General features: G+C 50.0%; 1 protein-coding gene across 1 annotated transcript in view; it reads left to right on the top strand.

Annotated features, from left to right (window-relative positions):
• SDK1 (sidekick cell adhesion molecule 1) overlaps positions 1-14,766 on the top strand; it is a 983,380-nt gene that overhangs the window by 817,517 nt on the left and 151,097 nt on the right. Inside the window, exons 18-19 of the mRNA XM_062180134.1 lie at positions 10,493-10,608; positions 12,344-12,536. Of these exons, the coding sequence (XP_062036118.1) occupies positions 10,493-10,608; positions 12,344-12,536 (309 nt within the window). The remainder of the gene's footprint in view (positions 1-10,492; positions 10,609-12,343; positions 12,537-14,766) is intronic.

Below are 14,766 nucleotides of genomic sequence, written 5' to 3'. Positions count from 1 at the left end.
CTGCGCTTGTTCTGTAGCGTGCATTTGAATCCCCCCAAAGAAATTCTTTTGTCAGAAGTGGCTTACTGATTGCAGGTTTTTCATGAATCAAAAAGCAGACGGGACTACAGCGTCTTGCAGTTTAATAGACCTCCCACTCCTGTAACAGAACTTGAGAAAGAACTGCGGGGTGCTGGCCACCTGCTATGTGGGAGACCCCCTCTGCTAATGCAGCCATGGGCTCTTGAGTCCCCGAGCCTTTTAGACTGAATTTTGCAATAAGGTCTTTCTATCTTTCTGTCAGCATTGGCATCCAAAATGTATGTACTTTTTTCTGTAGCTCTCATCCCAAATGTCCACGTGGGAGCGGAGCAGTTAAGCTTCCAGCTGGGATGCCTGTATCACGTATCTGACGGCCCCGGGGTCTAGGACTGACTCCACTCCAGTTCTAGCTTCCTGCTAATGCAGATCCTGGGAGGCAGCAGTATTGGTTCAAGTGATTGGGTTCCTGACACCCCCCTGGGAGACCGGGGCTGAGCTCTGAGTTCCTGGCTTTAGCCTGGTTCAGCCCTAGCTGTTGCTGTCATCTAGGGAGGGAATCAGAGATGCAAGATCTCTCTACCTTTCAAATAAAGTAAAAAATAAAATGGGTCCCAGGAAGGACAGCTTTTTTAAAAAACAAACAAAACAGCCCACCGTGTGCATATGGTTCTGACTGTTTCCTCCCAGGAGCCTGTGTGATGTGCAGTGGGTACTGTGGTGCCCCTCCAGGACTGTCCTAGTGCTGGCACGTGGGCCCCTGGGCTCACAACTCTGACTTTCACTGGGAGCCTGACCCAAGGAAGCAGGAGACACTCCCTCTGGGGATCAGCCTGGGGTACTGGCTGGTTGCTAGGCCCCGAGAAAAGCCCCGTCCCGTTGCCTCAAGGGAAGAGAACTTGAAGAGGCGTCTCCCTGCAGAGCTCTCACAGGATCCATCAAGGCCTCGGTTGCTGCCCCGTGGTGGTGCAGCTTCCGCCTCCCCCAGGCCTGGCCTCTCCCGGCCCTCACAGGCGTCTCACTGAGATCCAGGAAGGCTCACCCTGGAAACTTCCCACGGCGCACGCCTCGAATAAGTGATGGAACACAGGTGGTTTTTTGTAGTTTTTGTTTGCTTTTGCCATAGTGTTCTAAACATTTGCTCTGAGGGATCCAAATCCATGCTGTTTACCAAATTCGGGCACTAGCACCGGTACTTACTGGTCGGCAGTGAAGACTCCTCTGACCTGTCAGAGCGAGGTGGCATGCTATCCGTACGTCACTCAGTGTTGCTCAGAAGTGGCGCCTGCTTCTGCGTGTCCCTGGTCCCAAACACGCACACCCCGGCAGCACCCACGCAGCCCGGTAAATGAGCGATTGTGCAGTTTTAGGAGGAATTCAACGGGGCTGTGAGATGCTTCTCTTGCCCATCGGATACAGGGGTGACCATGCTCAGGAACACCGCTGCTTCCTGTTTTGCACTGCAGACATTTTACCATTTTATGTCTTTTTCCACGTAGCATCCGTGCTCTGGGAAGAGGCTGCTGGCCCAGTTTGCCCTGAATCATTGCTTCTGTAGGTTCCTTTTTCATCAAATACAACATTAGGCAGATTTGAGTCAGAGATGGTCCTTGTTACATCCCCTGAATAGAAAATTGTTTCACTCTCTGAGTGGCGTAGCTGTTGACTTCCCTTTAACGAAAAATTTGTTTGTTCATTATCATATCTCTATTTATATGCAGTAGTTTTAATTACGTAGACAGATACTTTTAATTTTACATTTTTAAATGTAAAGTGAACTACAGACTTTGATGGCTTCACAAATCAAATTTTCAGTAAGTTTTGATTGCACACATCCGAAACGTTTAAAACTAGGTTGAAAAATTCCAAACCGGAAGCGTGCAGGAGGAAAATAGACAGTATTGGCACGTCCCTTTTTATTTGATTAGAGAATTAAAATCCTAAAAAATTCCTGTCATCTGTGGCCCAGAATATTTTGAAAAGTCAATTATTGGAATCTGTCAGTCCCTGCAGTGCTTCGTACCAAGCTGATTTAATTATGTGGCTTGTTCTAAAACGTTTCTTCAAGTTTCTAAAAACGGTGATTCATTGTGAGGTTCCATCAAAAATGAGATCTTGCTGAATCTACACCATTACCAGTCAGAAAGGAAGGAATAGAAGGAGGGAAAGAAATTTTAAATTATTTTCATCTTATTAGGGAATAGCAGATGCTTGGTAATTATACACACAACCACACATACCTTCTATAAATGATGGGTCAAGATATCAGCAAGTTAATTTGAAGATCATACCCCCAGCAAACACACACACACACACACACACATTGTCTGTCTCCATCTGTCTCTGTCTCAAACAGCAGTTCACTGGTGATGAGCAGCTCGCGAGTGAAATGAAGCGTGGATGGGCGTCGGTCCCAGGGAAGCACTGTGTGGCCTCCCCACTGTGCCGCGGGGATAGTTAACCAGATTCAGAGTTCACACAATGAGCTACAAGTGTTAAGGTTTGCATTTTAAAAGGACTTTATTTTTTAGAGCAATTAAAGTTCATAGCGAAATTCAGTAGAAAGTTTAGCTCCTGGGTACCCTCTGGACCCATGTGTGTACAGCATCCCCCACCAATCAACAGCCCTCCAATGGTGCCTTGTTATAGTCCCTGAACCTACACTGATACTTCATTGTCACCCAGAGCCACGGCTGACACCGGCGTTCGCCTTCCATTGCACATACAGTCGGATTTGGCAAACACATCATAATGTGCACTTGCCGTGATATTATCATGTAGAGCAGTTTCCTTACCCTAAAAGTCCCACGTGCTCCATGTTAGGTTTAAGATGTGCGTCCAAAGAAGGCATGGGGGTGACTGGTCCGGCAGAAAAGGCTGTTCGTTTTAGGTCAGCAGAGTAGGGTCTGAAGCAAGACTGGGGGGGAGGGGGCACTTTTAGGCTGCTGGCCAGGAAGGGACCCTGTGTAACCCTACAAAGAATTTGGAAACCCCCATCAGTAACCGTTGACCAAGATAAGGGAATTCGACCATGCAAGCTGCTCATGGACACGTGTTCTTGTGTTTTGGAATGTCCTATGTGTGACACTTGTAAAGGATATTGCTGGTACAGTAAACATTCCACCAGATGTAGGGTTAACTGTTGTAGCCAGTGGCCTGACAGACCCCAACACTCCCCCTCTTCTTCATCTACTTATTCCAAAGTCCTGGCAACCACTGACCTTTGAACTGTGTCCAGCATGTCCTAGAAAGCCTTCTCAGGGTAAAATGTGGCAGCTTCCTCATGAGCCATGGTGTATGGCCACACAACCTGACAGTCTTTTTTTTCTTTCTTAAGATTGATTTATTTATTTGAAAGAGTTACACAGAGAGAGAATGAGAGACAGAGAGAGAGGTCTTCCCCCTGCTGGTTCACTCCAATAGGCCGCAACGGTCAGAGCTGCGCCGATCCGAAGCCAGGAGCTCTCTCCAGGTCTCCCACATGGTACAGGGCCCCAAGGCCTTAGGGCATCGTCTACTGCTTTCCCAGGCAATAGCAGAGAGCTGGATCAGAAGTGGAGCAGCCAGGACTTGAACTGGCGCCCATATGGGATGCCAGCACTGCAGGCAGTGGCTTTGCCTGCTACACCACAGCACCAGCCCCACCCTGACAGTCTGAAGTCTCCCCTGGCCCCACTGTAGCCCACGCCAGACACAGGACTGCTGCTCCGCACAGTGGCGCCCCTGACTGCCCACTCCAAGAGCGCCCGTCTCCAGGCAGAAGCAGCAGCAGTTTCATCATGGTTGCTGACGGCTCCATGACAGATGAAACCTCAGGGATGGGAAGCTGCCCCTCTGCTCTCCCTTTCACAAGTTCCTGTTCGGTGTCTGTGTGCCCTGGGTGTTCTTGTCCTCGCTGTGAACACAGAGACAGTGTCAAATGGTCTGGGGCTATGTCGAACTTAAGGCTAGGAACCTACTCGGGCCTGTGCAGGGGGAATTATCTAGTGAAAATGGATTTCTTTTTGAGCAATGAAAGCCAGAAAAGAACCCAACACCTGTCACTTTACCAGGCTGCTTCAAGGCCTGCCGCGGAGGGCAGGGAAAGAACAGCACTTTAAATGCTAATTATCTGGGGAGAAAATGTCCCTGTGGCCCCGTTCTGAGCCGCGGGAGGTTAGGGCTTCCCACTAGGAGCTGTGAGCAGAGCAGGCTGCGACTCACCCTGCACACGTCTGGCCTCCCTTTTTCTGCACAGGGGCCGGTCTCAGAGCTAGGCCCCTGTCTTGTTCTCCCCTGGTTAATTAAGACCTTTCCAGCCATCACTGCTCCCCCCTGGAAGCTCAGGAAGGATTTTCTGGCTGTACTTCTTCTCGCCTGAGGGAATTTCCAGTTCTGTCGTCCACACATTTCTGATTCGCTCCCGATGGCACCGGCTAGGACAGAGAGAAGCAGAGGGTTTGGGAATGTAGGATTGGTCACTTCTGCAATGAAGCCCAGGAGGACTGGAAGAAGGACATGTGAGGCTTGAGATCATAACCTCGCCGGCCTCGGAATGTCAGAGGCCGAAGAGTGAATTTCGAAGCATCGTGCTCTGTGACTGGGGTGTGGCATGGGCCAGGCTGAGTGATCATACAAGGGGAATTCCAAAAGTCTGTGGAAAATGGAATTAAAAGGAAAATTTATTTGATGCTAAAAAATTTTTAAATTCCTGCATTTTTTTCATAATTCACACATTACATAAACTTGCTGAAGATCCCGTATGGTGGAACAAAGACATAAGCCTCAGCCGTTTTTGCTCACTGCCCAAAAGATCTATAAACATTGGGATGTGTTCCTTGCCCTTGAATCTCATTGGGCCTCACACCCCTACTGCCTTCATACCCCACCCTGCGTTCTCTTCCAGGCGCCCAAGGCCCCACCCAGTTCTAGGAATTCACCTCTGCCTGCTACCTCCTACCCCCACCCCATCCCTAGCCTGGCCCCTGGGGGTCGGGGCCTTCTGTCACATGCTCCATCCAGGTGCACACAGGCAGCCGGTCACCCACCTCTTATTTTCTCCGAATAAATTCGGTCTGGCTGTAAATTCGTACACTGCCTCCTCTCTATGCTGCGCCTCTTTTCCTAGCACCATGTAGTTCATGATTTTGCCCAAGGCCACATAACGGGGAAGGAGGGCTGGGCCTCCTTCACTGGCTCAGCAGAGGAAGGCACTGGGCGCGCTGGCTTCTCTGAGACCACAGTGGTCTCCAGGCAGCACTGACTGCAGGACGCGGGGCCAGAGCCGGGGAGACCACAGGTCCTGGCGTGCCCTCAAGCAGCTGCAGCACGGGGCAAAGGCACACATGTGCCCTGCAAACTGCAGGGCTCCTACTGTTGGAATCCTGCCGAATCCCCATGATTTCCAGTGTAAGATCCCTGCGGCCTTCCGGTAGAGAATCTAGCAACATTTTGAAGTCCCAGTTGCAGGCTTCTTTTATGAGTTTGGGAGGAGAGTGGCTGTTCACATGGCTCCCCCCCCCCCCCAGGTCCCAAATAAAAGAGGCATAGCAGGGGAAGGCGGCACTGCTCAAGTTAACAAGTGGGGGTAATAGTATACCAGCGTCAGGGTTTTGGGGCTTATGGCCTCCAGCTTCGTGGTCCTAGGTGAACTACCTTGCCCCATATCGATGTGATGGAAAAGCCTTAGAGAATCCCAGAGGCAAGGATTGTTTCCGTGGAACCCCAGAGCGAAGCCCACCAGGGCCGAGACCCCTTCCGCCATCCCAAAGAATGTGAGTTCCATTTTTCAGTCTTTTCTGGATGTTTCTTCTCCCCTTGCCCCTTTCTTCCTCCTTCCTGCTCTTTTCCTCCTTCCTTTCTTTCAGGGAAGGAGACCATGGCTGGTTATCTGTGGCCATTTAACACATGGCCCCGGAGTTCCAGAGCCTCGAGCAACAGCTGTTGTATTGCACGTCACGATGTGTGGAGCAGGAATCTGAACAAGACTTGGCAGGGTGGCTCCCTGCACCTGGTGGTGTCTCCCTTTGGTTGCCAAGTGGGAGGTGGGCAAGAGGCTTCACCCTCTGTTGGTGCCTCGGTGGGAAAGGCTGTGGGGCTGGGCTCCCCTGGGCCTGTCTTTTGGAGACGTGCCCCATGGTCTCAGGTCCTTGCGCTTCTTACATGGGTGCTCAGGGTTCCCAGGAAGAAAGTCCAATATTTCTAGTATTTTCTGTCTTTTCTGTGTGCCTTTATTGGAAACTAGTTGATGTATGTGTGAGCCGTGTCTGGACTCTGTTCTGTTGCATTGATCAGCATGTCCATCCTCTCTCCCATAACCACTTTTCTTCTGCTCCCAGAAAGGAAAAAGTGCCAGTCTATTAAGGTCTGGGTCATGTTCTGTTGGTCAGAGAAGCCCCAGAGGCTCCGTTCCAGGGGCCTGGATACAGACGACACCCCTCCAATGGGGAAAGTGGAAAACAACTCATAGTGTGTTTCAGAAGTAAAGGTTGCTGTGGCATAATTTACATGCAGCCAGGTTCACCCTTTTAAGTGTAGGGTCCTGTAAGTTGGCATCTGTGTTGCGTCTATATGCATTACCACAAATTGAGATGCTTAATCTGTCCATCACCTCCACATGCCCTTATAATGGTGCCTTTATACTACACCTCTACTCCTCCCTAATCCCACTGTGGTTTTCTTCCTCTTCCTCTAATGTTGCCCCATACAGAATGGACCGTAAGGCAGTAATGTAGAGTGTGGTCCTCTCAGTCTGTCTCCTTGCCCTCAGGGTAATGGGTGGCGGTGTCCGTCTGCCTCTTAGCGACGAGTGGTACAACTTCCCACTCTGTGGACACGCCTCAGTTTGTTTCCCCCACCACCAAGTGAAGAACATTCGGGATGTTTGCTATTTGGAGCGGTTCTTATTTTTTTGAAGAGGTTTATTTTATTTATCTGAAAGAGTCACAGAGATAAAGAGGGAAAGACAGAGAAGTCCTCCATCTGCTGGTTTGCTCCCCAAATGGCTGCACCAGCTGGGGTGGGCCAGACCAAAGCCAGGAGCCCGGAGCCCACTCTAGATCTCCTACATGGGTGTAGGGGCCCAAACACCTGGGTCATCCCATGCAGCTTTTCCCAGGCTACCAGCAGGACGCTGGATTGGAAGTGGAGCAGCCAGGACCAGAACAGGCGGCAGTCCAACCCACCACACCACAATGCCAGCCCCTGGGGTTGTCCTTAAGGCCACTGTAGACATTGCTTGCAGATCTCTATGTGGCCATAAGTGTTCACTCTTGCTGCACCCATACCTAAGGGCAGGATTACTGGGTTGTGTGGCTACATGCATGTTCATCTTTGTAGCGGACACCAAAGTGGTTGTACCGGTGTGCATTCCCCGTGCAGGGTGAGGTCCTCAGCGGCTCTCCTCTTCATGGACGTTTGGTTGTTGTCTTGCCCTCCCGGCAGGTGTGGTTGGAGTCTCATGGTGACACTGATTTTCCTGACGACCCGTGATGTGCAGGATTTCTTCGTGTGCTTTGCTCTCACTGCATTTTCTTTTTGCCCGTGTTTTGGGTTTTTGTCTTCATGTTACTGGATTTTTAAATTTTTTTATGTGTTCTTAACGAAAGTCCTTCATGTGCTGTTTGTCTTGTAGACCTTGTCTCCCAGCCTGTGGTCACTGCCTTAACTGGTGTCTAGTACAGAGCAGTTTTCTATTTCTGTAAAGCCAATTTTATCACTTTTTCTTTATGGATTGTATCCTTGGTATAATATCTGAGAAATGTTTGCCTAACCCAATGTCACAACCATTGTTTCCTAGAAGTTTTATTTTGGGTTTATGTTGAAGCCTAGGATCCATTCTGAGTTAGTTTTCATATATGGTATGAAGTATAGACCCTGGCTGACTACATTTCCTTCCTCTCCTCTGCTCTCCTCTGCTCTCCTCTGCTCTCCTCTCCCCTCCCCTCCCCCTCTTTTCTTCCCTCTCTCTCTCTCTCCTCTCCCTCTATTTCTTTCTCTCTTTTTGCATATGACTGTCCATTTTTTCCAGCCCAATTTGTTGAAAAAAAAAAATCTTATGCTTTCATCACAAAACCTGTTAATATATGTGTAATTTCTGGACTCTCTAGAAAGTACTCATGGACTCTGTTCTGTGTCATCGACCAATGTGTCCATCTGTTATCCAGTAACGTCCTACTTTATTTCTGTAGCTTTATAATTTGTCTTGAAACCATGTAAGTAAAGGCTATCCAGTTTTTCTTTTTCAAAATTGTTTTGGCCACTTTAGTTAGTTTATATTTACATATAAATTTTAAAATCACCTTTTTCATTTCTAAAGCGTACCTCACTGCAGTTTTGATTGGCACTCCAGCCACTCGCTGGTTTGGGAGAGGCATCCCCTTTCCTGTGTTGTCCTCTAGTCCACTTGTGTGAAACGATGACCACACACTCGCCTGGGCTTGGGTTTCCTTCATCCGTGTTATGCAGTTTTCAGAATACAGATCTACTGTGTGCCTGGTTTAGTGTGTATTTATTTCATTTTTCATAGCTATTAATTTCAATTTCGAATTGTTTATTGCTCATGTTTAGAAATATATTTGATTCTTTTATCTGATCTTGTGTCCTGTGATCTTACTAATACCCTAGTTAATTCTGGGAGCTCTCCTATTGCTGACTCTTAGGAACGTTCTAGACAGACCTTTGTTTTGTCTGCGCATAGAGAGGCCTCCTTCCTTTCCCACCTGTCCACCCCTTCCTTCCTTTCCGACGCTGTTCCCCAACTTGCACTTACGGAATAGTGTCACAAGAAAGACATCTTTGCCGTGGTCCTGATCTTAGGGGGAAGTACTCAATCTTTCATCTTCAATACGGTGTCAGTTGTAGGCCTGTTACAGATGTCTTTATCAAGTTTAGGAAGTTCCTTTAAATTTCTTCTCTGCTGAGAGGTTTTTATGCTTTTCTTTTCATGATGATTGAAAGTTAAAATTCATCAGAGGCTTTTGCTGAATCCCTAGGACTGCTGTTTGCCCTCACCCATTGCCCAGCATCCCTCGTCTTGGCCCGGCACTCCGTCACGGGGGCGCAGCACCTACTCCCCTTGCCTGCCATGGGTCTAGGCGCTCTGGGGGCCCGGGAAAGGTGATGCTCTCCTGGTTTCTTCTTAGGCGGATGCGATGTGCTTCCCAGCTTTCCTAGAACAGTAACCCCTGTGGCCGTTGTCAGTCCAACTCCTGATGGGTAGGGAATGGGAGGCATGGCAGTTTCCTGGGTGACTTGTTGGCAGAGGGACCAGGGAGGTCACCTGTACTCCACAGAGTCTGGGAGGGGAGAATGTGACTCAGAGGAGTGGCCCTGTGCGGCTTGAGCAGTCTTCCTGAGCAGCTGCACCCTTGAGGTGGGGAGCTGTGAGAAGTGCAACTTGGGCCGTCCCAGCAGGCCCTGTCTTTGCTTCTCCATCTGGAGCAACAGATCCTTTGGGCTTCTGTGTCTCACGTTGGAAACAACCTCCTAAAGATCCGGGATCTTCCTTCCCACCTGGACAGTCCACTAGGCCGTCCCTCGGGCGGGCCAATGGAGTTACTGACCTTGAAAACCCAGCCCCACCACACCCTGCCTTGTCTCAAAAGCTTTCCATTTTCCTGTGCTTATGGCAGACCCTGGCAGCTGCTGTGTGGTGTGCGTGTGCGGTGACCCAGGCTCTCTCCCCACACGCCCATGCCTGGCGTGCTCACGGTCTCCCGCCCCTAGCCAAGGTTGGTCACAGCACCCACCTGCACACCGCCTTCCCCATTCCTCCCACCCCTGGCCAAGGTTGGTCACAGCACCAACCTGCACGCCGCCGTCCCCATTCCTCCCAGACATGCTGCAGGGTCAGTCCCTCTGCTGTAAGTATTTGCAGAGTGATATCCCACCTAGAATCACACAGGCGTCTTCCCCAGAGTGTACATTCTCTGAAGGCACTCACTTGGCAGGTATATCATTGCTTTAATAACTGTTCAGTAAAGGAACAAAAAAAAAATTGAAAAATCCAAAAAATATTGCTGCTATTGAGAGGCAAAGAGAAATTTACCCTCCAAGTGAATGAACAACAGTCCAGATTGGGGAGGGGGGTGACAGCTGTGTTTTCTTTATTTGCTCACGTAGTTCCATTGAGCTGGGAGATGGTGGTACATGCCGGACGTATTTCGGGAAGAGCCTTCCTTTGAGCTCCAATATTGGCAGCTGAGAAAGAAATCGTAGCACTTGCCTGCTGTCCACCTTGGCTCTGTGGAACGAGGAGTTGGTCTAGCCCACTTTTTTGGCTATGCTATAAGGAGTTCTCCATCAGGAGGCGAGAGGTAGCCAGTTCCTTCTCTACACAAGGCCACTAAGAGCTTCCCGTGTGCCCTGGCTCCTCCCAGTCCTGGGGGCTGTGGTTTGTCTGTGAACGCCAAGTGGCAGCTCAGGTTTGCCTTTTTTTCTCTCCTCCCACGGTATCTCCTGCCTGTGTTTGCCTCCCACGTCTGCCTGGAAACAGTGCCGACCGCGCCCCCACAGAACGTGCAGACGGAAGCCGTGAACTCCACCACGATCCGGTTCCTGTGGAACCCACCCCCGCAGCAGTTTATCAACGGCATCAACCAGGGATACAAGGTGGGTGCCTGGATATGTGACACTCTCCCGGTGCCACCGGAGACTGCCACTGCAGTTCCATCAAGAACGCAGGGCCTCATCTGGACTGTTGCAGGAGTCTGTTTTTACAAGATGATGTCATCAGCCATGCCGGCTCACTCACTGCTACTGGTCAGGGGCTGGCTCTTAGGGAAGAGCGCACCTCGTGAGAAAGGCCATCCTTCCCAAAGGCCTTGGGGCCAACTTGGCACTGGTAGGAATTAGCATTTGGGCAAACGACCTCCTCCTAAAGAGCACACCTGGTTTCTTTGGTGTGACCTGTGTCCACAGGCGCGGATGCAAGTGCCAAAGGTGCAGCTCCTCTCGCCGTGTGGATTAGCCACTCCTGACTGCACCTGGAAGCCCAGCTGCGTTTTACCAACACTGATCCTCCGTGGTGGGGAACCCAGGGACACCCTCGCAGAGAAGGGGTCCTCTTGTGGTGCCGTGCTTGGTGATTCTGCACAGCCCAGGAGCATCGTTTGTTCAGACACCCGGTCCAGTTTGGGTTCAAACGACTTGGCTTCAGATACTGGTTTGTTTGCTAGAGAGGCGGACATAGCTGGCGATGTGCCTGCCTTTCTCTTTCCTCCCAGACGTCAAAGACAGAAGCTTTTTGGAAAGGAAGTTGCATTCGTCCCCCAGGGTTCTTCCTTCCCAGCCTGGGAGACCACAGGGCGAGCCCGAAGGCTCAGCGTTCAGCGTCCCACTGGGAGACGGCTCGGCGCACCTCGTGGCTCAGTGGTCTGTTTGATCTGCATAGACGCCTGGTGGGTGTGGCACCTCAACTGCCAGATCCCGTTAGTCCTAGAGATGTTTGGTGTCCCAGGGATTAAGCCTTACATACATACACATCAAAACAACTTTCCCTGGAATATGCGTGTGTACTACATTTCTTTAATGTCATAACCAATCTTCTCAAGTCCTTGTCAGGAAACTACTGTGATACAGATTATAAGTAATTGAGATTTTTCCTGTGGCATCACGGGCTTCTTTTTGCGTAGAGTAGGTGCCTATCTGGAAACATTCGTGTGTGTCACTGTTCTGATTCAGTTGAATTAACAGGTGGGGCGTCTTTATTCCTCAATGTTAAACTCAAATTCTGTAACATACTTAGGTGGAGAGAAGGTAAAGGTTTGAGAGAGTGTCCATTATTCTAAAGTAAGCTAACATAGATGTCGTATTTATCTGTAATATCTTTTTATGCCATAGCCTATGATAGATCTCTTAAGACATTATCAGATGTAAGGTTTATGAACTGAATTACGACTCTGCTTTCTTTATTTATTTTTTGACAGTGAGAGTTAGACAGAGAGAGAGAGACAGAGAGAGAGGTCTTTCTTTTTTCCGTTGGTTCACCCCCCAAATGGCTTCTATGGCCAGCGCGCTGCGCCGATCCAAAGCCAGGAGCCAGGTGCTTCCTCCTGGTCTCCCATGCGGGTGCAGGGCCCAAGCACTTGGGCCATCCTCCACTGCACTCCCGGGCCACAGCAGAGAGCTGGCCTGGAAGAGGGGCAACCGGGACAGAATCCGGCACCCCGACCGGGACTAGAACCCGGGGTGCCAGCACCGCAGGCAGAGGATTAGCCTAGTGAGCCGTGGCGCCGGCCTCAGCTTTCTCTAAATACATACTAGCTGTAGAATAAAACTCTGACCCAGATGCAAGAGTGAGGCAATGCAACTCAAAAGATGTCTCTCTCAACCTGCTCCCTCCCAGCTTCTGGCTTGGCCGCCAGATGTGCCTGAGGCTGTCACCGTGGTCACCATTGCTCCGGATTTCCATGGAGTCCACCACGGGTACATCACCAACTTGAGGAAGTTCACTGCTTACCTCACTTCAGCCCTGTGTTTCACCACGCCGGGGGACGGGCCGCCCAGCACGCCACAGCTTGTGCGGACTCATGAAGACAGTAAGTATTCCGGTGCACGCGTCCTGTCTGTGCCACGCCCCCTCCGAGGCTGGGCTGGGGCGGGGACGGGGCAGGAGGGAGCCTGTGTTCTCACAAGCTGGGTCCCTGAAAGGTACTTGCGTCGACTGGGGGAAGGCGGTGGCTGCTGTAGCAGAGGTCTTGGCTGGAGGAAGGAGCTCTGGAGACAGAATCCAGGCCCGCCGCCTGCTGCTCCCTAGCTTGTCCTTCACCCAGATGTCGACTTCCTTGATCCTCCTGAGTGCTCCCAGCCCTAAGCCTCTCTGCACTACATGCGTCTGGTCGTGCCCAGCTGCTCCCTGTCTGCTCTCCGGCCAGCCGCCATGCCTCGAAAGCTCTAGGTGATGAAGCCGTCCCAAGACACTCATCGCCGGTGTGCACAGAGGTGTTTTTGTACGGGGAGACTCATTATAGTTATTTGTGATCAGGAAAAAAAAAAAACAAAAAAAAAAATAGGAAAGGCTGTTAAATGTTCTCAGTGGGGAGGACTGGAAAAGTTACCGACTGACTGGCAGGGTAGAAGGAATATTGTGTAGTTATTAAAACCACAAAACTCTCAAGTTCAAAAATTTTGAAGGAAAATGATCATTATATAACGTTAAGTGAAAAAAATTATAGGAGATACAAATTTTATCAAAATGCATTTATATAAAACAGGATGAGCCAAGAAAAGACGCTGGAGGAAATGGGTCGCACGAATGCGAGAGTCGTTATCTCAGTGGGGTATGATTATGGGCATTTTTTACATGTGTGTCTCTCTGCATTTCTTAAGTTCTACCCAGTGTGCATACTCCCTTTATAAGGAGACTTCACACTAACTTTTCTTTAAAATCGCCCAGAGCTGCCACACCTCTCTGCTCCAGCTCCTGCTGGGCCAGGGGGCACAGCTGGGCCGGGGGCGAGGTTCAAGGTTCCGCCCGCTGAGTGCGGGGTCCCTCACCCTCCCCTGTGCCACTCTCTGTCCTCACACTGCCAGCTCCGCTGTGCTCCTCCCTGGCAATGCAGAGGTCAAGACCGACCGTGCCCTCCTCACCCTGGCCCTCCCTGGGTGCAGCATCTGGCCCTGGCCGAGCCTCCTTGCTCATCTCCCTGTCTTCCTCCCTGTCCCTTTCTTGTCTCTCTCCCAGTCTTTTTCCTACTGACTCCTCCTCCTCCCCCAGCAAGTAAGCTCAGGTCGTCCCCACCCCACACCAGCAGCCCCTGACTGTACGGCCCCACGGAGTTGCACAGTGGCTCCTTGTTTTTTACCAGATAAACTATTGCTTGGAGTCCCTGACCTCTTGTAATCTCCTGGCCTCTTAGCAGCCTGGCTTCTACCCCACCACTTGGTGGTGAGAGAACACCCCATCTGGCCATGATCTCAAAGTTTGTGTCCAGTTAGGGACTTGGGAGGAAGGAAATGTGAACTGTTTGACCTTTGAGGCTAAGGGCCCTCCCCCCCACAACGGCAAATAGAAAGCAACACTACAGCTGCTGTGAAGTGATCCCGGGAGCTCTCCCCACACTCACCTGTGAGCTGCTCTCTGCTGTGTGACTGAACTTTTTATTGGGAGAGTTACGGATTCCCAGGCGAGAGGATAAGGAATCAGACTGGGATGACCACCCGTGCTCTGCCCAGTGTTCCCCAGAGCTTACAGTTGCAGAGCCGGTGTGTACCGTCACATCCAGGACACTGACATACGTACGGTTCACTGCTCTGATTACGATTTCTCCAGTCTTGATTATTTGTGTGTGTGTGTCTGTGTGTGTGTTTAGTTCTTCTTAGTGTGGAAGAAGAATGGGGACAGCGAATTCTCTTGCCTGGTCTCTGTCTTAGAGGGGAAACATCTGATTTTCTACTCTGATGGATGGTTGTTTTTTTTGTTTTTTTTTTTTTGGTAAATGCTCTTTATCAAGTTGAGGTCATTCCCACTATTACTAATTTGTTGAGAGTTTTCACCATGAACAGATTTTTTTTTTCTACATGCTTTTACTGTATCTGTTGATACAAACCTGTTTTTTTTTTCTTCTTGGATTGTTGAAATGTTGGATTACTTTGATAGGTTTTCAAATGTTGACAGCCAAGTCTACTTGCAATAAATTCCACTTTATCATAGTATTTATTTTTATATGCTGTTGGATTCCCTTTGCTTATGCTTTGTGGTAGGTTTTTTATTCTGACTTGAGCTACTGTTCAGTGGCTATGAATTTCCATCTCAGTGCTGCTTTGGCT

The sequence above is a fragment of the Lepus europaeus genome, chromosome 21, assembly GCF_033115175.1.
Source record: "Lepus europaeus isolate LE1 chromosome 21, mLepTim1.pri, whole genome shotgun sequence".
NCBI lineage: Eukaryota > Metazoa > Chordata > Mammalia > Lagomorpha > Leporidae > Lepus > Lepus europaeus.
The sequence above is the reverse complement of the archived record's forward strand: the minus strand, read 5'-3'. Positions and strand labels throughout refer to the sequence as shown.